General features: G+C 51.3%; 1 protein-coding gene and 1 long non-coding RNA gene across 2 annotated transcripts in view; both read right to left on the bottom strand.

Annotated features, from left to right (window-relative positions):
- Positions 1–1,243: 1,243 nt before the first annotated feature.
- MBD6 (methyl-CpG binding domain protein 6) overlaps positions 1,244–26,180 on the bottom strand; it is a 28,125-nt gene continuing 3,188 nt past the window's right edge. Inside the window, exons 2-13 of the mRNA XM_081900709.1 lie at positions 24,252–24,401; positions 23,276–23,412; positions 22,630–22,732; positions 19,384–19,549; positions 17,178–18,440; positions 10,474–11,012; positions 9,389–9,530; positions 8,319–8,500; positions 6,912–7,406; positions 6,040–6,089; positions 5,855–5,930; positions 1,244–2,860 (exon numbers count right to left, since the gene is read on the bottom strand). Coding sequence (XP_081756835.1) covers positions 2,786–2,860; positions 5,855–5,930; positions 6,040–6,089; positions 6,912–7,406; positions 8,319–8,500; positions 9,389–9,530; positions 10,474–11,012; positions 17,178–18,440; positions 19,384–19,549; positions 22,630–22,732; positions 23,276–23,388 — 3,204 coding nt within the window. The 5' untranslated portion in view covers positions 23,389–23,412; positions 24,252–24,401 and the 3' untranslated portion in view covers positions 1,244–2,785. The remainder of the gene's footprint in view (positions 2,861–5,854; positions 5,931–6,039; positions 6,090–6,911; positions 7,407–8,318; positions 8,501–9,388; positions 9,531–10,473; positions 11,013–17,177; positions 18,441–19,383; positions 19,550–22,629; positions 22,733–23,275; positions 23,413–24,251; positions 24,402–26,180) is intronic.
- Positions 15,395–17,162, bottom strand: LOC309364072. The gene is made up of 2 exons (XR_014165720.1): positions 16,853–17,162; positions 15,395–16,778 (listed from the first exon to the last, which is right to left on the bottom strand). It is a non-coding gene; the product is annotated as an uncharacterized lncRNA (long non-coding RNA).

Genomic DNA, 26,180 nt, shown 5'->3' with positions numbered 1-26,180 from the left:
GCCCTGTTTGGGCTGTGGCTGACTAGCGCATGGCTACTCACTCCGTTATGTTTTGATTTCTTCCCCATCCATCACCTCTGAAGAGCCAGCTTTCAATATATCATGAGATAAGCAAATATACTAGGAGCTGTGCCTCCACCTGCCTGCTGTGTTCACTAACCCCCCACATTAACTCCCTAGAGCTTCCCCTTCCCACCCTCGTACAACTATGGTGGTTGGCATCCTTCTGTCTCGAGAAACAAGGGAGTGTGCTGCCAGGGGTGAAACCAGCACTGAAGCCAACAGTGACCTCCCTGGGGCACAAGCCTGGGCAGTGTGTCTGGAGGTCCTGGGCTGCCCAGACCACAACCCCCCCCACTGATATTTTCCAAAGGAAAGCAGAGCAATAAGTTTGGCATCAGCTTGGCTGCAGGGGTTGCTGGAAGGAGGTGGACAAGGAGCCATCCAGCCGCCTTAGGGACTCCACTTAAGATTTGTGTAGGGTTTACTCCTTAGCCTTTTCTTCTCCCAAAGATGTCCCGCAAGGCAGCAGAGGTTTAGGATCAGTGTTTTCCTTCTCCTAGATGAGGCTGAGGAGCCCAATCTACTCCTCATTTCCCTCTACAGTATGTGCAGAAATCATCTCTTGTAGCTCACATAACTAAGCTCAATTTTCACCTTCCAAACCCCATTTCTGAAGCCACTTCTATTCTGCAACACCCCCTCTGCACCCATTTTCACCTTCACACCCGTGTTGATTCTTCCTCCTTTTAGGCAACCCCTGCCTTGCACACGATCCACTCCTATGGTAAACTCCTGCATCTGCCTCTTTCCACACTGGACTACTTAGTGACTAAGCACCTTTTTCACCTTCTGCCAAATTACAAAACCACCGTCTCTTCCTATTCTTCAGGCCCTTGCATGCACTTGCTTTCATTTCCCATGCCTCCTGCGCTCTGCTTTTTTGAACCCCCCTTCCTGTTCTCAACTCTCTGTTGCACACAAATCACCCGTTTCCATGCTGTAGCCTCTCTCCTATTGTGCATCTTGCATGCACATATCATTTTCACCTTCACTTCCTTTTCTCTTGCTCCTCCTTCCTTCAGCGCTCCCTTGCACACAGACCACCACCCTATTTCCATCTCATCCGGTGGTCTGACTTAGTTTACGGCAGGGTGTTTTCAGCCTCTTAAAAATACGGGCTGCACACCACCCTGCTTCCAGAGCTGTGAGTTGAGCTGACAAAAGACCAACCCCATAAGACTTTGTTTTAAATACATATTTTAATACTTGATACAAAACACACACACCCCCCCAAAAAAATAAACAAGTAAAGAAACAGTAACTTCGATCTAAGCGGCAAAATATTTTCATCTGTTAAATTAAAAGTCGCTCCCATAGAAAAGCTACAATTCACAATTGTGTAATTGTTTTTTTTTTTTACAAAACAAAATTTAAGCTCGAAAAAGGAAAATAGTTCCCCCCTCCAAATTCCTTTTTAAAAATTTTATTTATACAAAACAAAGGCCGAAGTTGGTTGGTTGGTTTGAAGTGCACAGGGGAGGGGGAGACAGCGCCAACTGTACAGTATCTACACAGTGCTTTTGCATAATCCGTCAAGATTCTCAACCAGACATGGGGGCAGGTGGTGGTGTACTTGGGGCGTGGAGCGTTTTGGTCGTTCAGAGATGAAGGCTGTAGTGTGTATGTTTGCAGGGAGGGGGGCTAGAGAAGCAGATGCAGGGGCAAAGCTGGGCCAATTCTAGTTAGAGCACAAACTCCTCCTCTCCCTGGCCAAGGACCTGAGTGTTCTTTTGAGGATTTCGAGAGAGAGAGAAAAATACGTAGGCAAAGGTTGCTTTTTTGTTTGTGTGTGTAAAGGGGCGGGGGGTGAGAACTTGGAGCCCTACCAGTCCCAGGAGCCCAACTAGAGCCAAGGAGAAGAGCAAGTCCAACTCACCAGCCAGACTTTGCCTCGTGGCCACTCTCTTTCAGTAGCGTCTCAATGGAGGTGGGGGGGGGGAGAGTGTGGTGGCGGGGAGTGAATGAATTGCTGAACTATGGAAGGGAACGAATCCTCCCTTCAAAAACGTGGCTTCTTTTTCCTTATTGCTTTGTACCTTTAGCGCAGGGGCCAGGATCTTGTGTGTGTTTTTGGCAAGGCAGAGAAAGAGAAAGAGACTGATTCTTGTATTAAAACCCTGAGCTGGTTCTCACCTGGGTGCTAAAGCGCACACAGGTCTGAGGTAAGGTGGGAAGTGAAAGGGCCAGGATGTCCTCTTCCTGGAGCACATGGCCCTTGCTACTCCTGCTGAGGTTCTGAGATTCAACCGAGGGGGGGGGGAGGGAGGGGAATCTCGCCAGCGTCAGGGGAAGGGGCAGCTACTACACAGCGGCAAGGGACTCCCCGTCAGGTCATTGAAAGAAAGAAGAAAAGCTTCCAAGAAGTGCTATGGGTGTGTCCAGCTCTAGTGCTCCTTTTGCTCCCATCCCAGCCTTTGCTCCCACCCACCCACATCCCAAAACAAATGCTGTGACCAGAGATGCACCTTGTGCTTTCAGGGGTCCCTTTTAGGAGAGATTCGGGACCCAGGCAACTGGTGAAGCTACAACACATTCACGGCTAAGGCGCAAAGAGCCCAGCAGCAGCAGCAGCCGATCCTTTTGCTGGTATTTCCCTCCCCTCGCCCCATGTCCAGGGGGTGGGCGCCAGAGATTAAGGGGGGCTGGGGGGGGGAGAGAGAAGCCAGAGGTGTCCTAAGCTCTGATCGCTTAGGAGCGAGGGGGGTCTCCGGTTCAGGCGGTGCTATGTGGGCAGTTTCCTCCTCCTGTTTTTCACAGGTCGGCCAGGCCGTGGCCGACGAGCAACAGTGTAGTCAACCTAACAGAAAAAGAGAAAGAGAGTGAAGGGGGTGTTTAAAGCTCGGCTTGCTAAGTGGGCAGAGCTCAGAGGCAGGAGTTGCATCTATGCCAAATAAAGTCCATTTATTTCCAGGGTGTAAAAAGAGGGAAGGGGTGTGGAAGAAGGAAGGCAGAGGCAGAAGGCAAAATGCCCCATAAAACAGAAGGGGGGTGTACGTGCAACAATAAAACTTAACTCTGCAGTGGGTACTAAAACTGAAAGGTATAGCTAAGGCAAGCTGGGACAGCCCTAGTCCAGTGATAATAGTAGGAAGGGTGGGAATAGGATGGAGTGCAAAAGAAATCCCTTCTTGGGTCCAGGCAGCAAACCAAGAGGAAGGGTAATAGCTCAGAGACAGAGCACATGTTTGGCATGGCGAAGGTCTCTAGGCTTCTACCACTGAACTGTGAGCCTCCCATTACGATGAGGGCCAAGAAGTGATGCGGGCTGATGATGTATCTTTCTGGAGAACTCTCTCCTCAGCTTTGGGGTTGTAACAGAAAAGGCCTTGCTAATTCTCCTTGCCAATTGCTGAAACAAAAAACTGGTTTGTTTCGGAGGGTTGATGTGAATATGAACACATAATGAACACCCAATACTCTGTCCTGCTGGCAAAACTGTACAGTAGCAGAGTGGAAAACTAAATGGATTTTGGCAAGAGGTGGGAGGGGTGAAGCAGTCAATGCAGGTGTCATTGCAGCTGGCAGAATGGGACAGGACAACCAATCTTGCCAATGGGGCACAATCCAGTTCTGCAGCACAAGCCCCACTGAAGTGAATGAAGCTTTCCCAGCAGACTGTGGCAATGGCTACTTGGTAGATTGCAGATTTCCCCCCTCATGGAAATCCAGATTCCCATCAATGTGTCCTTGCAAGAATGACATACTCTACCCATCTCTGCTGTTGAGATCATCTTCAACAGCCCTATTCCACCTTCCCTCAGCGGAGAAGCAGGGCTTGCAAAAAGTTGTGCCTCCCTTTCCTGGACTGGGGCACAAGGAAGGCACTTCCATTTCTGAGCACTGTCACCAGAGCAATGATGTCAGCCTTTGCTCCAAACAATTTCTCCCATTTGGCAACAAAAAGGAAAGGCCTTTATCCTCTAATTTAGGGCAAGCTTCCAATGTTCCTCCAGCTGCTTTCATAGTCCCTCAGTGCCCTGGAGTCACCCTCCCTTGGGAATTTCCCCGGTGACTTCATCAGCTTCAGCCAGCTTCCGGTCAGCTTCTCTTGGGTCCTGCTGCCCTGTGGCTTGAGGGAAGATGTCCAGAGAACCACTCATCCCAGCCTCTGCCCTTCCTGGGATCTGCTGACGTTGCTGCCTCCTCACAGGTCCTTCTCTGGGCTTGTCCTGTTGATATCCAGTGATGGGTGTGTTGGCCCGTTTCTTCTAAAAGGTCTTTGAACAGGGAGATAATGGCTGGCAGGGGGAGAGGCTTTGCTGCTGTAGGTACAGGTTTCTACCCTGTTTTTGTGCACACAGCTTTGAGCTTAAAATACTTAAAATCATCATGTTCTAAGCTGCCTTAAGCACTTTCAAAAAGTGACGTGGAAATGTTTTAAACAAAGAATAAAATCACCAGGGCATGGGAGTGATAATGTAAAATTGTAGGACACCTTTTAAGTCTTCACTTTTAGTTGAATTTGCATTGCCTTTTCTCTGGTGGTTTTGTTTTTTGCTCATCTCCAAAATGTAGAAAGCTTTTTGATGAATTGTTTATTTTAAACTGAAAACACAGAAATCCTGATGAAGCCAATGGACACCAGAAGCCAGGCTCTTCCATTTGCGGCACAATCAGATCCACAGTGTATTGATATTTTTGCTTTTCAGCGACAGTAAGTGCTTTAAAGGAAATGATTATCTGACATAAATTGTGGCGATGAAGTGGGTGGTGGCCACTTGTGCATTGCCCCAAAATAGGAAAGGCATCACCCTCACCACCAAAAAAGGGACAAAAGAGGGCACATATTTATGCAAAAAAATTACAGGTGCTGATAAATATGTAACAATGCAAATTTAGGAACTACTGTAATTGAAACAGAAATGCATCTTGTCAGGGTGGGAAAGACTGTGATCATGTGAGCTGTGTGTGCCTGCTCAGTCGGCTGTCCAGGTGCCAACCTTCCATGGGCAATTTCAATGCGATTATCTTCTAGAAAATCCTGTTAGGAGAAGCCTCCTTACAGTTTCTCATCTTTAAACTGGCCTTGGACCAGACCGCCCTTCACCCAGAGGACTGACCTCTGTAAGGCAGGACACATGGCTGCTCCACAATGAAGCCACAGGGGAGCGGCAAGAGGAAGACCCGGGGTTAGTCTGACAGATGTACAGTGGTGATGTACTTTGCTTCAGGGTGAGAACAGAAATCAGGCTCCGGCGGTGCAGCAGCAGCAGGAGGCCCCATTAGCTAAAGTGGTGCTTCAGGTTAAGAACAGTTTCAGGTGCAGAACAGACTTCCGGAACGAATTAAGTTCTGTACAGGCCAATGCCCCTGTGTGTGGCAGGGGAGAGTGGCTGAGAGAGCAATGGCTTCTCTGCTCTATTACGCCTCTTTGATGCCTCTCAGTGGTGTTTCACTGTGGGCCAAAAAGTCTATTATGCTCTAGGACCCAGGGAGCAGCTTGGAGGAACCCTCGCTGGCCTTCTGTGACCTTGAGAAGCACTTTGCCAAGAAAATAGTTTGCCTTTGCTCTGACTTGGGTGCCATGCGGGGTGCATGAGGTTGTGACTTGTGGCTGCTCCCTTGGCTTCTCTTTCACCCCAAGCAGTTGGTTGAGTCTTTGCGACCTACAAATGTGGACAGGAGGCTTGGAGAAGTGCATGGTTAACCCTTTCCCGCTAGGGTGTGATGTATGGGCTGTGTGTGGTGTCCAGGCACATGGGAGAAGGGAGAAAACAGCCTTGCTGCAAGACAGATTAGTGCCTACCACTCTGAAGGAGGTGGCACTGGGGTGGGCTGGGGTGGCACTTACCAATGGGCTGGGCCCTGGATCAGCACTGGGACCCCGGATCCGTGTAGCTTCAGGTCGGGCGCTGGGCCGGGCACCACTGCAAAAAAACAAGGGTGGATTAAAGAGAAGGAAGACGCTTTCAGTGGCCCCCAACCTTGCTCCAGGTTCTGCCATGAGCCCCATCCTTTCTGGGACATGGTCCTCACCTGCTTTTTCTCCTCCGGCCACGTCGGGCTGGTCGCCTTCCAGGAGGGCCCTGCAAGAAGGATGACTGGAAGGTGAGCATCTGCATCTCCTCCCCCTCCTCCTGCTCCCAAAGTCCTTGGAGCCATCCATTTGTCCACTCGGCTCCACCCAGTTTGTCCATCTTCCAATCCCTGGACTCCTCAGGACCATTATGCAAAGGCCACTTTGAATATCCCACAAGGCTCATGTGCTCCTCTGACCTCTTCCTACCAAGCGGCCCTGAAGAGCTCTGTCAATTTTAGTTTCATAACAAGCTAACTTCAAACTCACTGACTTATTAAACTGGTCCGTCTTTTAAACACCAGAACCCCCAGTTTGAATGCTAAACTGAGATAAAAGTGATACTTGATGGACACCCTCTTCCTGGCTATGCAAGGGTGTCGGGCGCGTGAGTGCGCAAACCCAATGCTTCACTCAGACTTGTTGCGGCTTGTGTGTGAAGCTCCCTAGCAGCCTCACTGAACACTTGCTGCTCAGCCTGGAACAGGCCCTTCATAGCCAATGCAGAAGCAAGGGCTCAAACCAGAGGCATTCCTTATGCTGAAAACAGCAGCATTAGAAGTGCGTTGGTGCACAAAGGCCTCGGGTCTACCTAGTCCAGCATGTGGTGTCCAACTCAGATGGCCAGCAATATGGATGGGTAGCTGTCCATCATGGCAGAGCCATCCCATTTGTCCACAACATCAGGAAAGCAGGAGAGAGCTTGCCTCTGAATAGCAAGGGGGCCTTGCAAGCCATGCTCCCTCCCCCACCCCTTAGCCAAGTCAGGGTGGAGCCCATTTCCCAGTCACCCCCTGACTCCCTGTCCCCCTTGTTTCGGCACCTGACGTACCTTTATCTCCTGGACAGCAAAAGGGCCCGCTTGGCTTTCAGCATTGCTGGCCACCATCTCCCCGTTGCAGCGCCAGGCAGGATGGGACGGGTGCCCTGCGCCCAAGTCGGGAAGCTGGCCGTTGAAGTGCCGCCTGCCCCTGCCCCGCCCGCCCCCTCGCCGTCCAGACTTGCCGCCCCGCCCCGGCCCCCGAGAGAGGCTGCTGCCGCCGGAGTCTCCGTTCAGGTCTTCCGTGCCGCGACGGGGCCGCTTGAGCGGGGAGCGCGAGCTGCTGGCCTCCTGCCCCAGGGGGGCCTCCTGCTGTCCTTGCCTGGCTGGCTCGAGGGCTCTGGGCGGCTCTAAGGCACTTGTAGGGGCAGCGTCCGTGCAAGGGGGGGGCAACGCAGTGTTGTGGCCTGGCTCCGTCTCTGCTGCAGGGGCCCCGCTGGCCAAGGCTGGGGCTGGGGCTTCACTCGGTTGCACAGACTTCTCTGGGACGCCAAAGCCGGAGCTCAGCTGGCAGAAAGAGAAATGACAACGGAGGAAATCTGTCAGAACTGTGCAAAGACTGCTTCTCCAAAAGCGTATTTAAATTCACTTCTCCTGAGTCCATTAAAGCTGGCCTCAGTATTCAAAACATTTGTCTTTTCAGCAACAGCCTGTGTTACTATTTCTTTCCCAAAGTCCAGCAGTGGGGAACCTGTGGTGTTCCAGAAGATGTTGGACTCCAACTCACATCAACCCTGGCCGTTGGTCCTGCTGGCTGGGGCTGATGGGAGCGGGAGTCCAACAGCAGCCAGGGCGTGCCTACCCCAAAAGGACAGGGGCTCTATTTTCCTGCTTCGATTGCTCATCTCACCTTGCTTCTTTATAATCCTTCGCCATCCCAGTGAACCAGCCTATTGGACAGTGTTGGGCTTTGACTAAGGAGATCCAGGGTCTAATCCCCACTCTGGCCTAAAATACATGTTACATGTAAGCACACATGAACAAGAGCCCAGGAAAACCCTATCCTGATGGGTGGCAACTCCCCACCCTCACACTTCTGATCACCCTTACCGAAATCCTTCTAAAACAGCTGTTGACTACTGTCAATTATGTACTTTAGGCCTTGCCCCTGGCACTCACTCTTCACCTCAAAGAGTTGTGAGGATGCTACCAGGAAGTGGGGGGGGGGGAGAGGACACACAACTTGGTGAGAAGATGCAATTTTTTAAAATGTCAAGCATAACACTCCTAACCCATCCTATAACATTCCAAAATAGCCCAAATACAGCAAAGTAAGCAATGCTAATGCAACATATTTCTGTACATTTGTGAGTTTAAAAACACTCAAAAGCATTTTCCCCAAGTACTGAATCTGGGGGGGTGTTTCTGAATGCTGCCTTGCCCTTGGAAGCCGGATACAGCCCTCGGCTCTCCACTTACTTGCAAGCTCTGGAGGAGGCAGGCCAGTGGGTTGGAGGCGGCCAACAGGGGCAGCTGCCCTTGGAAAAGCTGGAGTCCTAGTGGCCCTTGCAGGCTGGGTGGCAGAAGCGGCTGCTGGGCCTGGAGAAGAGGGTTTCCAATCAGCGAGGGGCCGGAGCCTGGGTTCAGCCCTGACAGGTCACCTACATGGGGGAGAGAAGGAGGCCAGGCCGTGAACAATGTCACTCTCACACAACGGTCCCCCGGGGTGCTCCAAGGTGCCTCACCGCAAGAGCTGTAACAGCACCTGTTTTCGTATGTTCTCTTCCCCTGCCCAATATATACTGACTAAAGGGAACAGGATTGTTCCTCCAAAAGGGTGAAAGGGACTTCTGCGCATACACCTGCTGTCAGCTGTAGTGGAATAATTTAGACGTGTGGAGCTGCATGTACATAGAGCTCTTCCACACTTCCGCCTTCAAATACTTCTGGAATCCAAAACCTGAAAACGTGAGAGCCCAAAAAAAATTGGGGGGGGGGGGAGCCTGTTCCCCTCAAGATCTTGCTGGACTACAGCTCCCATCATTCCTGATCCTAGGCCTTGCTGAGAGGGGCTGATGGGAATTGGAGTCCAAACTTCTGGAGGGCCTGAGTTTCCCAGCCTTGGATCAAGAGGGAAAATGCAAGTAAACAGAAGTCAGAGGGGTGTTTCCCCATCACCACCTCAATGAGCTGACTGGGTGACCTTGGCCACAGTTTTTTTTGTTGTCAGTTTGGCTCCTTTCATGGTTTCTGTTGCCTGGAGGGAGGGTGACCAGACCCTATGTGGAGCATTAATGAATGCATAGTATCAGTGCCTGTGATTCCTTTTCAACTAGAGGCCCAAATAATAAACCAGAATGGGTGGAAGGGCTGACAATACAAAGCTGTAAAAGTGGGACTGTTTCTTTCTGCCGTGACACAACTACATCTGGGCCCTTTTCAATCCCAGTCCCACCGATTCAGACATGTTAGTATGTGGCTGCAGCTCCTGCTAGCCCCTCTTCCACCACCCCGGAGTTGGCCATGCAGAAAGAAGGGGTTTAACTCACCCAGAAGTGTGGTGCTCAGCAGTGGGTTCACAAGCTGAGGCATCAGGGGATGCAGCCGCCCTGAGGTGCTGGGGGCGCCCTCAGTAGTCGTCGATGTTGCGCTGGTGGAGGTAGGTGCCACAGGAGTGCCAGCCAGGCCAGTCTGGGGCGGAAGAAGCAGCAGAGGGTGAGATGGGAGCGAAGGGGCAGGGCAAGCCCAGCAGCTGATTTTGGGAGAGCACCTGAAGCCTGTTGCTATTGCTCAATGTTGCCGCATCCCACCCTCTGGAGAATTTCTGTTCTTTTAGAGCAGCCGTGCTTGCTCCTATCTGTGCAATATGGCAGGTCAGCTGAGCCTTCAAATGTCGATCTCATTCTTGATTATTAATCCCTGGCATTCTAACACTACAGCATGACCAAGGAATGAGACCCAGACACAGGGCACTAGGAGCAAAGTGGGCATGTAGCTCCCAGTCCCACATGTATCTTGGAGAGCCCTTTGCTTACTAGCCCCTCACTAGAGAGTAAATGCCTGTCTTCCTGCTTTTGATGCTACACTTCAGTATTACACTTTGGGATGCTATTTTGGTGAGGGCAGAGCTCTGCCTCCCATCCCCTGGCGCTGGATGCCCTAGCAATGATTGGCAGGGATTCTGTGGGCAGAGTTGCACTGCACCCCTCTATAGTATTTGAGGGGTATAGAATCACCCCACCTCCACCCACATGGCGATGGACAAATTATGGAAACGCCCTGAGCCATGGAAGTTGTTTATGGGCCTCTGCAAAGTGGCGCCATATAAAATAATAAATGTTCCACCATTAGTTTAAAAGAAAGACAGAAAACATTGCTTTTCAGGTGTGTGCAAGCCCCTTGCTTCCTGCGGCTGTCATCTCCTCCTCCCACCTGCTTTCCATCTGTGACCACATTGCAAAAGGCCCCTTGAAGAGTTTTGAGCCTGGCTGGTATTCACTAAATACAGTTCCTTCCATCCACCCTCCCTCCTCCCCAGTGCCCTGCGAGAGGAGAAGCTGCACCTGTGCAACTTCTACCTTCCTCTGAAAAGGAACAAGCAGCCCCCGGCAAACCCCGCCTACAGTTGCCTTACCTGTGGGGGGCCTGGCCCAGGGTCAGAAGGGCCTAGGCTGGTCGCCAGCAGTGCTGAGTTTAAAGCTAGGACAGCTGGAGGGGTGGAAAGTGCTGGGAAGAGCAGGGGCTGCAGAGTTTCATGGAGGCCGCTGAAGGGCTCCAGCAGGGGCTCCGTGGCGCCTGCCTCCCTCTCCACCTCGCACGTCGCCTCTGGCAGCCCCAGCAGCGATGCCAGGAGTCCGCTGGGTTGGTGCAGCAAATCCAGGCTGGGCAGCACCAGCGGCAGCAAGGGCTGCCCCTCGGGGTCCCCTTGCAGGTTCAGGGGGGGCAGTGGCGTCTCCGGGCCCAGCGTCAGCGAGAAGGGGAAGGAGCCCAGTGGGAGCAGCCCGGGAGGTAGAGCATTCCCAAAAGGCAGCGCCTGCTCCTGTGCCAGGAAGGGGAAGGGGTTGGGGCCCGAGGCCACAGGGCAGCCCAGGCCCCCGCCTTCCATTGCACTGGTGGGGACAGGGCTGGCTGCCGGCGGGGCTTTGGGAGTCAGAGGTGAAGCGGAACTGGCACCTAGAAAGGGACAAGAAAGGCACAGACACTGAGGAAGAGCAACGCGGCGCCTCAAGGACTCCCCCCCCCCATACACTGTTCCATGCTTGCCCCTTCCCAGAAGGGCTTGTTCAGAAAAGGCCACTAGAGGCCTGGTTTCCATGTATGCTCAGAAGGTGATCCTGCTGAGCTCAACGGAACTTATTCCTTCATAAAGCACGTGGATAGGCTAGCTACATCACAGCCAGGAGTTGAACTTAGAAATCAAAACTCTCTATACTCATAACAGCATTTAGGGCAGCAGCCCCTGCAATAGATTGAGGTTGAATCCTGACAAGACAGAAGTACTGTTTTGGGGAGACAGGAGGCAGACAGGTGTGGAGGATTCCCTGGTTCTGAATGGGGTAACTGTGCCCCGAAGGACCAGGTGCGCAGCCTGGGAGTCATTTTGGACTCACAGCTACCCATGGAGGCACAGGTCAATTCTGTATCCAGGGCAGCTGTCTACCAGCTCCATCTGGTATGCAGGCTGAGACCCTACCTGCCCGGAGACTGTCTCACCAGAGTGGTGCATGCTCTAGTTATCTCCCGCTTGGATTACTGCAATGCGCTCTACGTGGGGCTACCTTTGAAGGTGACCCGGAAACTACAACTAATCCAGAATGCGGCAGCTAGACTGGTGACTGGGAGCGGCCGCCAAGACCACATAACACCGGTCTTGAAAGACCTACATTGGCTCCCTGGACGTTTCCGAGCACAATTCACTGTGTTGGTGCTGACCTTTAAAGCCCTAAACGGCCTTGGTCCAGTATATCTGGTCCAGCTCCGAGGGCCTTCTGGCGGTTCCCTCCCTGCGAGAAGCCAAGTTACAGGGAACCAGGCAGAGGGCCTTCTCGATGGTGGCACCCGCCCTGTGGAACGCCCTCCCACCAGATGTCAAAGAGAACAACAACTACCAGACTTTTAGAAGACATCTGAAGGCAGCCCTCTTTAGGGAAGCTTTTAATGTTTGATGTATTATAGTATTTTAATATTTTTTTGGAAGCCGCCCAGAGAGGCTGGGGTATAAATAATAAATTATTATTATTATTGAGAGCACCCTCCCTGTGGAAGTGAGGGAGGCAAGCACCAACATTGGACAGATTTCAGCATGAAAACATTTTCATTTCAAGAATTTCTGGAAGGTTAATTTTACATGGTCACCTTTTGATACGCTACTGATTTATTTACGATGACTATCATTCTGTATTTTATTCTACTGTAAATCACTTAGAGATCTTTGAGTATAGGTGATTCACATAAATATTTTGAACAAAATAAATAGTGTGCTGAGCTTTGCTCTGAGCTGGTCAGCATCTCTCAGCCTAACCTGCCTCACAGGGTTATCGTGACGATAACCTGGCCTGGCAAGGGCCACCATGTACTTCACTCTGAGCTCCTTGGAGAAAGGGTGGGATAAAAAGTGTAACAAAGAATTTCTACAACTCAAAATTTTTTCTGCAGCTGGATGCTGATAATTATTTGATGTTCATCTTTTTTAAAGAGCAAAGTAAAGGAGCAGGTGAGGCTGTTATTTTCCTGGTTAGCTGACCCCACTAGACTCTTCCTGGCTCCTTTGCAAGCACTTGCACCATGCTCCACCCACAAGATGATGAACATCAAATAATTCTCAGCATCCATCATAGCTCAGCTGCAGAAAAATACAAGGCTTTGTTTCTGGCTGGCTTCTACGCCAGGTATAGGATGAAGATGAAGTCGGTGCAGTGGAAGAGAGGAGGGGCAGTTCACTTTGTGTCATGGGAGGGGCCACAGCACAATGGCAGAGAACATATTCCACATGTAGAAAGCCCCAGTCCCTGCCATCTGAAGACTGGGAAAGTGCCGTATCCAGACCCTAAGAGCAATGAAAAATGCTGTCCTCACTAAATTCCGTCTTCTGCACAGCTATTAGACGTGCACAGCTCTCTCCCCTCCTTTGCACCTGGTTACTCTTATTGAAGCTCCTCTTAATACAACATCTGCTGCACAGCTGTGCGGAGGCAGCAATAACCAGTTCCTTGGCTGGACAAGCAAAACTGTTCCGTGAGCCAGAAGGGCTTTACCTTTATGGAAGCGCTGCTGACAGCTACAGAGAAGGAAATAAAAGATTGCCCACTGCTAGCATCCAAGGTGTGCAAACCGCCTTCTGCACGTTGCTGTGCCTTCTTGGTAGCATCCGCCTGTGTGGCTTTTTTTGCCATGATAGGAGGGATCCCTGATGCTAACATGCTTTGCTGCCAAGTTCTGGGAGTCAGTGGTGATGCCCACTGGGACTGCTGGGGTGGAAGCTAATGCTAGTGTGTCTTCATCCTCCCTGCAAGAGCAAGACTGAGATGCAGGAGTCTAGCAGGCAGTGCCAGGCCCTAAACTGGACAGGCCAATGGGGCCTGGCTGAGGGCAGAGTGAGGTGGGTGGGGCAGCACCCCATTTGCCCTCCACTGCCATGAACCTTTCTTCTTCTTCTTGATGCTAAATAGCAGACACAAAGGAACCTCTATCAGAATGTGGTTTGCAGAGTGAGGAAGGCAAGAGGTTAACCGATGTCTCCCCCAGGGTGATCCTGCTGAAAAAAATCGCCCTTCCTTGCAAAGCTACTACGCGCCTCGGGAGGGATGCTCCCTGTGCAGGGAAGGGTTAGAGTTCCCCAACTCTGTAGTCCAGACTGGGGGAAACCCACCTGCTAGATAGAGCAGTGTGGCAGAATTTGCATTGATGGTTGATGTAAGCATGCAGCTTGGGCCAGAGGCATGAGCTCCAGGTGCAAAACGGAAGCATCCTAGCTGACTGGTAGAGCATCTGCTTTGCATGCAGAAGGTCCCAGGTTCAGGTCCTGACATCTCTTGGGAAGGCTGAGAATGTTCCCAGTCTGAAACCCTGGCAGGACACTGGCAGTCAGCATGCAGACAGCACTTAGCTAGAGGGACCAGTGATCTGCTTTAGTATAAGGCAGCTTTCCCTGTTCCTAACAGCACTGGGGAAAGGAGGTAGGCAGAAAGTACAAGTACAGAAATGGGGAATATGTGACCCTTTGTATGTTAAGGACTCCCATCAGTCCAGCCAGCAATCAGGAATGATGGGAGTCACCTGGGGGGCTGCGACCCCTGCCCCTCCCCAAAACCTCCCTAATGTAAGGTATACGAACAGTTTGCAAGTGAGGGAAACCACAATTTTTGGACAATGTTTCCAGAATATTGATTGGAAAGAGTACTAACTTTTTTCTTTTACCAGAGATAAGTACAGGGGCTCAGGCCTACATGGGAGCCCTGTTTTCTGCCATGAAAGACATCCCTGATCCTTTATGATTATGTAAATAGCATCACCAATGTGCATGTTGCTTCACAGAGTATAAGAGAACTGGTCTCTGCCCCAGTGATCTTGGTCTAAAATTCAAGAGAGGAGAAGACAAGAAGGGCAATGGAGGCGTGGAGGGGGATTGTGATTCCAATTCTGAATTCTAAATCTGTGAGAGTTTTGGTGCTGAGGGAAAGTCCATGGGTTCCTTCTGCCATCTTTTCATTATTACTTCATAGCTCATATTTATTCCTGCATTGCAGGGGGTTGGACTAGATGACCACTGAGATCCCTTCCAACTGTACAATTCTATAAACTATTTCTGTGAAGAAGGGCAATGGGGTCAAAGTGAAGCTCAGAAAAATCATTGTGTGAAACCACGATGTGTCTTGCTGCTTGGGACATGCTCTTTAAAAGGCCAAGGATAGAAGGGAATGGGCAGTGCCAAGTAGCCATGGCTGAAGGCGAGAAAATGTGGGTCTGTGTTGGACCAGACTGACAGTACGTGCAAGACTTCTGCTGACATCAGTGGAAGACAACCTTCCTACCTCTCTAGCCGGGAGAGAGGCACTCACATGTCTCCCCGCTTCTTTCTCCAGTGTCTGAAACCACCCTGCTTGCTTACTTTTTCTTTTGTACAGTGGTGCGTCGCAAGACGAAAAGAATCCATTCCGCGAGTCTCTTCGTCTTGCGGTTTTTCCGTCTTGCGAAGCAAGCCCATTAGCGGATTAGCGGATTAGCGCTATTAGCAGCTTAGCGGATCAGCTGATAAGCGGCTTAGCGGATCAGCTGATAAGCGGCTTAGCGGATCAGCTGTTAAGCGGCTTAGCGGATCAGCTGTTAAGCGGCTTAGCGGATCAGCTGTTAAGCGGCTTAGCGGGTCAGCTGATAAGCGGCTTAGCAGCTTGGGAAAAAGGGGGGGAGGAAAAAAACCCCGCAGGAACTCACAATACATTTTCGTCTTGCAAAGCAAGCACATAGGAAATTCGTTTTGCGAAGCACCTCCAAAACGGAAAACCCTTTCGTCTAGCGGGTTTTCCGTCTTGTGAGGCATTCGTCTTGTGGGGCACCACTGTACTCAAAAGACTGTGCATTCATTATGCAAGCAATACTTCCAGCTGCCTTAGGGAGGTAGCAAGCAGGGCCATGACATTGGTTCTGCTGAGGGACCTGAACACTTTCCATCCCTGCTGGTCATTATAAAGCAGGTGTGGGGAATCTGGGGGCCAGGTTTGAATGCAGTCCTCCTGGTCTCTCTATCTGGTGCTTGGAAGCACACAAGCAGCCCAGCCATATCTCCCCTCCCCAGGCCACCCCCTCCCTAACCCTGCTTGGAACACTCCTTGACTGTTTCCCCCTGACTAGAATCTGCCAAGGAACTCTGATAATGCCTCTGGCGCATCTGGGGGGAGGAAACAGGGGTGTGTGGAGAAATTAGCCTACTGCACAGAGATAAGATGCACATGAGTTGTTCTGCTCCCCATCTCAATTATGAACTCTCCTATTTAAAAACTGAGGGCTGGCTTTGCTTCCCTGCCCCTGCCCCTTCCCCTTCCCTACCCATTCCTTTTTTCCTTATTTTAGGTTGTAAGCCTGCAGGGAGGGGCTGCCTTGTTTTCATTGACTGTACATAAACTGCTCTTTGAGCTTTTTCAGCTGAAGAGTCAGGTAAAGATTAAATAAACAGATAAAAGAAAACCAGTCCAGATTATGTGTCCATACAGCCCACGTTGTCTCTCCTGGCTAGCGATTGCTCTCCAGGGTCTCAGGCAGAGAGGTCTTCAACATCCCCTGATATCTGCCAGGGAGTTAACCTGGGGCATTCTGCATGCAACCTATGTCCTCTATCTCTGAATTATGGCCCCGCCCTAAGTAAAGAGGTAGCAAAATTTTCTAGGCACCGGCTTGAAGCAAACAGCCTTGTGAGCTTTGAGGCAACCCAGTCACCAGACCCAGCTACTAGGCACCTGGATTTTTTGTACCCCCCAAGTATAAAAGCTCGGGGCCACAGTAACTATGTGGACAGAAGCATGTGCTGTGTCCCCACACAGGTTTGGTTTTTACCCCAAATCTAGCTGGATTAGTGGAAAGGAGTTTAACCTACAGGCCATTTTCCCGATCCAAGTGTGACCTGTGCTGCTTTTCTTGCTGTGGAAAACAGAAATCCAGTATATACACAATGCAAAACAGCTGGTGAGATGAGGGGCTGATTTTGATCAGGAAAACTGTCTGAGAGAAAAGGTTAAGCACCTTTCTGCACCACCGCTGCTCCGATCAGATGCAGAACCACCTGCAACCCCATTAAAGTAAGAACAAAAAAAACGCCTAGCCTGGTTTGGCCCCGAGAAATAAAAGCTAGCGTGATACTAGTTACTAGATGTCGACTGAGGCAAGGCTTGACCGAGGGGAACATTCTCGCTTGCTGTTCACACACAGCGAGGCTGTAATCCCAATGCACTTGTACTGAGGAATAAGCCACATTTGAAATAGCAGGGCTTGCTTCTGAGCAAACCTGAGCTGCCTACCACTACCCTACAACAGCTGCTGAGGGTGGAAAGGCTGCGGCCGAGTAACATAGCTCAACGCAAGTGAGCTAAGCCTGGGCTTCAGCCAGAACGTGCTGAACTACAATTCCCATCCTACTGGCCATGCTGACTGGGGCTGATGGGAGTTGTAGTTCCACAACATCTGGAGGGCCACAGGTTTCCCCATCCTCGGGAAGGAGACATATAACAGACACCTCACTGCCTCCAGGGGCGAGTTTCCCCCCATCTTTCCAGCCCTCAGAGGTGGTGTGGCGGGGAAGGAGTTTGCCTCTGTGAAGGGCACCACCCACCTACAGACGCACAGACCTACCTGGGGTGCCATGTGATCCGAGCGGGGAGGCAGGCGGTTTTGGCTGTGGGGGGCTCCCTGAGATCTGTTCAGAAGACGCCGAGGCCAGCTGCCCAAAGAGGCTGAGGAGCTGGCTGTTGAAGTCCTGGAAGGATGGCAAAGGGCTGGGGCTGTCGCCGGCGGGGGTCGGGGGCACCGGCGGGAGGCCAGGGGCGGCCAGTGAGCTCACGGGGGGAGCGAGCAGGCTGAGCAGGGACGAGAGTGGCTGAGCCGGAGCCCCGGAGCTGGGGGGTCCATTCTTGGCCTCCCCTGCCGGCAGCTGGTCCCGAGGCCGGGGGTGTCGGGTCGGCGTCTCCTCCGGATGGGCGAGCCCCCCCGCCTGCCCCGCCGAGTGGGAGTCCTTGAGCAGGCGCAGGACGGTGGGAGAGCGGCGCTGCCGCCTGGGCGCTCGCCCGCCCACCATGGACAGTAGCAAGCGGCTGGGTAAAGTGCTGGCAGCCAGCTCGTCGGGACGCCCCCTGCTGGCCAGCTGGGCCTTGGCGGCTGCACTCAACAAGCTGCTGGCTGGGAAGGAGCCTGGGCCCTGAGGGTGGAGCAGCAGCAGGCTGGGCGGTCCTTTGCCTTCCGGGGCAACGCCTAAGGGCACTGAGGGCAGGTTATTGCTGCTTTGGTTGGTTAAGGCATTGGCTGGGGCCGCTGCATCCAAGCCGGGGGGCCTGGCGGCTGGGCGGTGTCCAGAGAGGCCCTGCTCCGAGGAAGCTGAGGAGTGCCGAGAGCGCTGCGGGGACGGCTCGGCGCTGCCTGCCGGCGATGAAATGGAGGAGAGGGTGGTGGGGGCGGGTGAGCCTGTGGTGCTGGTCTGAGACCCCAGAGGCACCGGCCGGCTGCTCCAGGGGCCGCCCTCCTGGCTGGAGGCCGCCTCATCCGGCGGGGGGAAGAGGAGGCAGCTGGAAGGGTAGGGCCGGGACAGCGTGTCTGGGAGGGTCTTGCTGTGCAGGAAGGGGGCCCCCACAGCACTCAGCTCAGTTGGGAAGGACGGCCGGGCGTTGCCATTGGTGGTGGCAGGCAGGTGGCCTGGGAAGACATCCCCAAAGAGAGTGTTGTGGTGGCGGGGGAAAGGAGAGCTCGGGCTGGACCAGGTGTTGCCATAGCGATCCGAGGGGCACTGCTGGTAGAGTTCAGGGCCCTTCGCCAAGGTGGTGGAGGCTTTGCTGGGAAGCATCTGCTGTGGGCGACTGCTGGGCCCCGGTGTGGTTGGGTGAGGCAGCTGGGTCAAGCTGGGCCCTGGAAACAGGTAAAAAGGCAAGAGATGCAAAAGGCCATCACGGCAAAAGCAAACTGCATGGGCCTCAGCAAAGTTAATGTTTCAGGGTTTTTTAAAATATATACTTTGTAAACCACTATATTTGCATTAACTAATGATGATGGCAATGGAAGTGATGAGTCTGGTGGTACTAGATGATGTGGAGCAGATACAGAAGACAAAAGTCACCAGAAGCAAAAAAAAATTAATGTTTAAGATAAATCTGAAGTCAAATACATTTGGGACGTCCCTAATTCTTCCTTGGGGACGTTGTTCAATGGTTATACTGGTATTGCCCAAATCTGTGATGTCTGAAGCACATTTTTTCTCACTGTTGAGGTACATGTGACTTCATATTACTTGTAGTGTGAAAGGATAAAAGTCATATCCCACTTTAGGAGTATCCACAGTGTTACTTGTTTTTCTTTTCATTTTTCTTTTACTTTACATAATCTCAATAACCGAACAACAATAAACATAACATAAAAAAAATAGGATACAAACAATTAGAGGGCCATTCCCCTTGTGTCTCTATAGGGTCGTTCACACATTACACTGAAGATTTGTACAGGGTGTTTGGACACATGTGCAAGTGCTTGTGTGAAAAGAGTCTACAGTTGCTGATTTGTACAGCTCAGCTGCTGTGGACACAGGTATACAAACTGCACACTCACAGAATATGACACGCAAATAACTTTATGAGCGTACAGATCAAACATTTGTGTACACAGGTTGAATTTGATGTGTGAGCACCCATCTAAGCAGGTCTCCTAAATGGAAGACAGCCCAGAGCAAATGACTCACACTGGGGTTGAACAGGCTGGCTGGCTAAGCCAGTTCCCAGTCCCTAGCGCTGGCCAGGTTTACAGTGCTACCAAAAAGAACAGTGAAGGAATATGGCCCCGTGCAGGAGACCACAGTTACCTGGCCCCAGGTGTGGCAGGCTCAGGGGTCCATGGCTCTCCATGCTGCGGTACAGCGTGGCCATAGCCACAATTTTCCGTCGGTGGTTGCACAGCTTGGTCATGTCCTCGTCGCCCTTGCTTCCTTCACTCCCTGTCACCATTGCTGCTGGGTCGAAGTTGAACACCTAACCATGACAGGGTGGGAAGAAAATAACTTAAAAACAGGAGGGCACCTGACTAGTCCAGGGGAACGAGGTGATAAAAAGAGACTGCAGTGGGAGTCAGGCCATTTCTTGTGGTCCAAGTTAGAGTCAGTGTGGTGCAATGGTTAGAGTACTGGACTAAAACCTGGGAGAGCAGGGTTCAAATCCCCTCAGACAGGAAGCTCACTGAGTGACCCTGGGCCAGTCACTGCCTCTCTGCCTCACCTACCTCACAGGATTGTTGTCAGTGCTATTTTTTCTAGAAAAAGAGGTGCCAGAACTTGCCATAAACACCTCTCTCTCGTTCTTTTAGAATAGAAAGTGCCCACCTGAGAGGTGCTGGAACCCACCTTAAGAGGCCCAGAATGGCTTAATGGTCAGGAATGATGGCGATTGTGGTCAATCGGTGCCTGGAGAGCCAAAGGTGCCCACACCCTGTTTTAAACCCACCCTTCCTCCAAGGAACTCACAGAGGAGCATATATGGTTCTGCCCTCTGCACTACAACCCAGGGGTGGGGAGTTAGGCTGAAATTTTGAATGACCCGAGGATACCCAGTGAGCTTTGTAGTTGAGCAGGGATCTGAATCTTGCTTTCTCCAATCCTGCTTTCTCCAGCACACTAATGAGGACTGTTACCTTATTGACCCCATAATGCAAACTTGTGCTGATTCTTTCACTAATTCTTCTCCACATACAGTCATCCTTAAAGCAAGAAACTAGAATGGAGGGTCATCCCAAGGGGTGGAAAGCAGATGACCTTCAGAGCAAAACAGGCGCCCACAAAGCTCCACCAGCGGAGACTGAATCCTGAAACCTGAATAAACTGTGCAAATCGAATCAATCTGCATACGGTTTGCACAATTAATTCGTCTGTTAGCCCTGGGGCAGGGGGGCAAGCAAAGAGCCATGGAGAACACATAAGCAATGCCCCTCTTCCCAACCCTCTGACGTCTTAGTCATCTCCCCTCTGCCTTCTTTCTCCAAACACCATTCACATGTTTTCAAAGGTGTCTTTGCATCAAAAAGGACTAGTACCTTGTTCTTTAAAAAAACGAAAGCTGAGATTCTTAGGATGCCAAAGGCAGGCTGATTTCCACATGTGTGTGGTGTGCTTGCTCACAAGGGGAATACGAACAGCTCTGGTTACAACTGGTTACAACCCATGCAGCAGGTGGCTCTGTCCAGCCACAAAGGAGAAGAAACAATGGACTATTGGGTCGTCTAGCTCAGTATTATCTACACTGGCTGTGGTTCTCCAGGGTGTCAAACAGAAGTTTCTCGGTTCAGCCCTGAGGATGCCAGGGATTGAACTTGGAGCCTTCTGTCTGAAAGGCAGGTGCTCTACCTACTGAGCTACGGCCCTTTCCCTTCCTGCAAAGGCAACTTCCCTTGAAATGAGCAGCAGCAGCACATGTGCCAGGTGTGTCCTAGCATGCTCTGGCCACACAGAGTGAATGTGAGCAAAAGGCCTGATTTGGGACTCTGTGTGAAGCAGCCTGGAGCATCCCTATTCCCCCCCCCCCCAGAATCCTCTGCAACATGCAGAGGTTCTTTGGCAAATGACAGCTGACTCGGAACAGGTTTCCCTGAGATGGAGAGCTGGATAGCCCCTGCACTGTGAAGAGCGAGGAATGTGCTGTTGGCAGAAGGGAGCCCTGGCTGCACTGCCAGCTTCTGCTGCTGCTGCTGAATGACAAGATCTGACCCCAACCAAGCCACACACACACTTTCTGTTCCTTTCCAAAATAGCTACTGGTGCTTAGTGTGGTGAACATGTCCCCGCTCACGGATCTAGCATGCTGCTCTTCAAATTAAAGGGCAGAATTTGGCAGAACTGTAGAGGGTCAGACCTTTTTCTAGCCTGAGGATCACAGAGCTGGAATGCCCAAGCCAAACAGGGCTCTACAGCAGAAAACTCTCTGTTGTATGTACTCTCTGCAAGCTGTATTCTGCAGCCTTGAGTTATTGGGCAGATTAAGCCCATTTGCCTTTTTTTCTCGTTTTGCCTCCTTTAGTCTTCCCATAAGGAGCAGCAAGGAATTACAGGGCACTGGAGCCCCATCCCACAGCCCCCCTTCTCCCGGTTTCTGAGAATCAATCAGGCTCTGCTTTCATAAGTTTAAGTGTGCCTTTGGAACAACAAAGGCTAGAAACTTCCTTTAAAAAGGCTGGGAATCTTTAGGAAAGTGAATGCCACATCCAGCAATTCTTTTCAGCACTTGTAAACACTCCCCATATTTAATTCCCTGTAATCTACCTCCACTGCCAGAGGCAGGATGCTGGGAATAGCAAGTGGGAAGAGGGCTGTTGCACTCAGGTCCTGCTTGTGAGCTTCTCACAGGCTTATGGTTGGCCACTGTGAGGATGTTGCACTAGATGGGCTGGTTTTCTGTATCCAGTTTCTGGGGCTAAATTACAAAGCTGTGGAATGAGCTGCCACAAAGAGGTGCCTCTCCAGCCCACGTCTCTGGCCCAAATGGGCACTCTGCAGAAAGCAAGAACAGTAATGGTGGTAGTGCTGGGCTGGTGGCCGTTTGCAAGTCTAGGGTTCCCAGCAAATGACCAACTCTCCCGTTTTCTGGAACGAGGCCTGGCCACTAGCAGAAGAAGAGCCATGGCTCAGTGGTGCAACAGGTGCTTTGCATGCAAAAGGTCTGAGGTTCAGGCCTTGTCATCCCCGGGTCAAGTTGGCAACGTTCCCTTCCCTGAAAGCGCTGGAGAGCCCCTGCCAATTGGTGCAGAGGACACTGAACTAGATCGGGTCCATGGGCTGACTTGGTGTAACACAGGCTTCCTCAACCTCCAGGTGTTTTTGGCCTACAACTCCCATGATCCCTAGCTAGCAGGATCAGTGGTTAGGGATGATGGGAATTGTAGTCTCAAAACATCTGGAGGGCCGAGGTTGAGGAAGCCTGGTGTAACACATTCTCCAAAATGCCTACTGCCAACCTTTGTTCTCCTTTTGTTATTCTCAGTACTTGGGCAAAGGTTGGAAAGCTCCAGGCCAGAGTCCACTGCTGGTGGCAAGCACAGTTTTGGTTCTCTCTCCCAAGTTCTGTACCTTATGCATGTTGAGGGGACACTCCAGGCCACATTTGCATGTGCCGTCCGCCAGCAGGTATGCACGAGTCTGCTCCAACGAAGCCAGGCTTGTGCCACTGGGACTATGGAGGGTGGGAAGAAAGAAAGAAAGAAAGAAAGAAAGAAAGAAAGAAAGAAAGAAAGAAAGAAAGAAAGAAAGAAAGAAAGAAAGAAGTGTCAGGGGACTAGTACACCAGGGGGACGGACAAGAAGCTCACCATCGGCATCCATCTGTCTCCAGAGACAACGGAGTGCACCTCTGAGGGTGAAGTCAAAGTGTTGCATTAGCAGCACCAAAGGGTGCAATTCTGGACGCTGAGTATGGGGCTCCTGGGCTGCCCAGACGACAACCCCCCCCCCTCAGCCTCACTGATGTGGTCCAAAGGAAAGCAGAGCAAGACATTTGGCACCAGCTTGGCTGCAGGTGCTGCAGGAAGGAGGCGTACAAAGCGCCATCCAGCCGCCTTAGGGACTCCACTCTGGATTTGTGTAGAGTTTACTCCATAGCCTTTTCTTCTCCTGAAGATATCCCACAAGGCAGAGGAGGTTTAGGATCAGAGTTTCCCTTCTCCTAGGTGATGGATGAGCCCCATCTGCCCCATCACCAGATATAATGCGAGGCTTACCTGATATAGCGCACTCCACCCTCTTCCACCATGCGCTGCCAGCCCACGGGCACAGGTGTGACTGCCAGGCGCCCACCTCGATCCACAACAGAGCAATCATCGCCGCCATTCATTGTGCTCCCTCAGCACTTGGGCACCTGAAAAAACCCAGAGGGTCACCAAGATGGCAGGCACAACCACCTTGCCTGGAGAGGGGTGGGGAAGGAAGGAGGGAGGGAGGGAGGGAGGGAGGGCATGTAACCCAGTTGCAAACTTCTCAGGCCAACCCTAAGCTGGGAATGGTGCAGCCTAGTTGAACAGGCCACGAATGGCAAGACCTGATAGTATGGAGCTTACTTTGGTCTAGGGACTTTAGATGCCTCTGGAGAACGGTCACCCACCTAGAAAATGTGGCATCAGTTTTTGCGTAATCACCTCCAAGCCTCCCAACACACACACACCCCTACCTCCCTGGTGGACATTTTGGAAAAACGAAAACAGATAGACACTGATTCTTTGCTAGCTTGAAAAGCTCTAGAGAAGAACCAAGTTACGCCATCAGCAGAATCATGAGCAGAGTGCTTGCAGGACTGTACCACTAAAGTTTGCATGTGGAGGAATCACTGTACAGAGGGTTTGGAGGGCATTTTTTGCTTCGTTTTTAAACATAGGGGAGCATTAAGAAACCCTTGACTTCCCCTACTACCACTTGCCATCTGAAGTGATATAGTCCCACAGGGACTCTGCTACATTATTCTTTTCAACACAGAGATCAGCCTTTAGAATGAGGAAAGGAGGTGATAGCAGGGTGTCTGAGGTGAATCGGGGAGTCAGGCGCTGCATTCCCCAAGCCCCCACTGTCTGCCTGTTTCCTCTGCCCCCTCCCAACACTCCCTGGGCAGCTCTGACCTACTAAACTCCACCAGGAGGGAGCCGTGAAACGGCAAACAGCTGGCTGATCCTTTAATCCCAGATCTGCTCTGCCGATGGCTCCTACCTGCTCATGGCTGCAAACCTCACGGCAGGCGGCGTTAAGAGTGGGCACGATCCCTTCAGGCCCTCATAGCCCAGCAGTCTCTCTTCTGGGGTCCGGGTGGCGTCCAGTGCAGCGAGCTCACACCCTCTCTGTGGCCACGCTAGCCCACGCCTGGAATGGAAGGAAGACATTGTTATGCCATCACTAAGGGGGGGGGGGAGAGAGAGAGGAGATTCCCCACAGCCTTCCCCACGACAGGGACCGTGTGGGCCAAAGGTATTTGCTAAAGACAAAGACAATGCTCAAGACCTGCCTATTTCACTAGGGCCCTTGTCAGGTCAGCAAAACCCCTCATTAAGCTCAGAGTTGAGGCACACTTAATTATTTTGTGCTGCAGAAGGTAGTCAAGCAAAGACTTCACCTGTAAAACATAATGCACCCGATCACATCCTGGTCAACTCATTGCTAATCATCCTGGAGTTAAGACAACAACAGCCCACCCACCCCTGGTTTTGAAATCCCAGTTGCTACGGTGGATTAGGATTTCAACTTCACCCACCTTGTAAAGAATGGGAGAATGCGGACACCCTCTTCCCACTCTGACTGCAAGTACAAGAGACTGGTTGGAAGGGTATAAAGGGAAGGGAAGCCATGTAAAACCCCGGAGAACCCATGTGGAGATCCATCTTTGTCCACCTGACATCCATCTCTCTCTCCAGGCAAAAGCCTTGGTCTACACATTCAGAAGAATGAGATAATAACGTTCCCCAATATAAACATGTCTTTGCAAGTTAAAAGTTGGCACATTTAGCCCAGCTGCCGTGCTAGCTTTCTGCTTGCAGGGAGCTGTTTATGGAGGGGACCATTCATAAATGTCATCTGCCACCTCAGAGCTTCCCCCACCTTATTCTACGGCACCAGGTCAACATTTCCAGAGAGGGGGTAACTAAAAGTCGTGCCTACTGATCTGGAAGACTACCTTTACTACATTGGTGAGCCAACTTTTTCAACACAAGGGCCACATTCCTTCATGAGCAACCTTCCAGGGGCTGCTTGTCCGTGGCAGGTGGGGGCAGAGGCAAAAAGTGAGTGGAGCCAGAAGCAAACATGGGCAGAGCAATCAAGGCAAGTCTTACTTTTGTGCAGCAAACTACATTCCAGAAAAACTCCAAAGTTTTCTATGCGCCAGGGATAGGGATGCTGTGGCTCTCCAGATGTTGCTGGACTTCAACTCCCATCAGCCCCACCCAACATGGCCAATGGTCACGGATACATACAATGGTTGGGGTACAGCATCATCTTGAGGGCGCCAGGTTCCCCATTCCTGTTGTAGCACATCCACACAGAGGCATCTCTCCATCTTCCATCCAGGCAAACATTATCACAGCTAAGATACCTTCCAGCCTAGCGAAAGTACTCAAGGAGGGCATGGAGCTACACTGGTGAGGGGCATGGCTTGGGAGAGTCCTGAGGACCAGGAGTGTCTTATTTGGTCTCCAGGTTGGAGGTTCCCCATGCTCAGTCAAATTATGCACAAAGTTAAGCTATAGACTTAGTCCCACCTTGTGGGACTGAAAAGGAGTTGTGATGGCCATCAAGTTGGAGGGCTTTTAAAAGAGGAGCGAACAAAATCTTGGAAGAGACTATCATCAGCTATTAGCCATGCTAGCTAGGTTCTTGCTCCAATATCGGAGGCAGATTGCCTCTGAATACCAACAGAGCTGATCCTATGTTTTTATCCCTGCTGTGCTGCAGGATATTCTGCAATGTAGCACAAAATTACCAGGTGAATAATAATAATAATAATAATAATAATAATAATAATAATAATATATTATTTATACCCCACCCATCTGGCCACCACCCATCTGGGCGGCTTCCAACAAAATATTAAAATACAATAGTCTGTCAAACATTAAAAGCTTCCCTAAACAGGGCTGCCTTCAGATG

This window comes from Podarcis melisellensis (assembly GCF_964234715.1).
Source record: "Podarcis melisellensis genome assembly, chromosome: 2".
Classification (NCBI taxonomy): Eukaryota; Metazoa; Chordata; class Lepidosauria; order Squamata; family Lacertidae; genus Podarcis; species Podarcis melisellensis.
The sequence above is the reverse complement of the archived record's forward strand: the minus strand, read 5'-3'. Positions and strand labels throughout refer to the sequence as shown.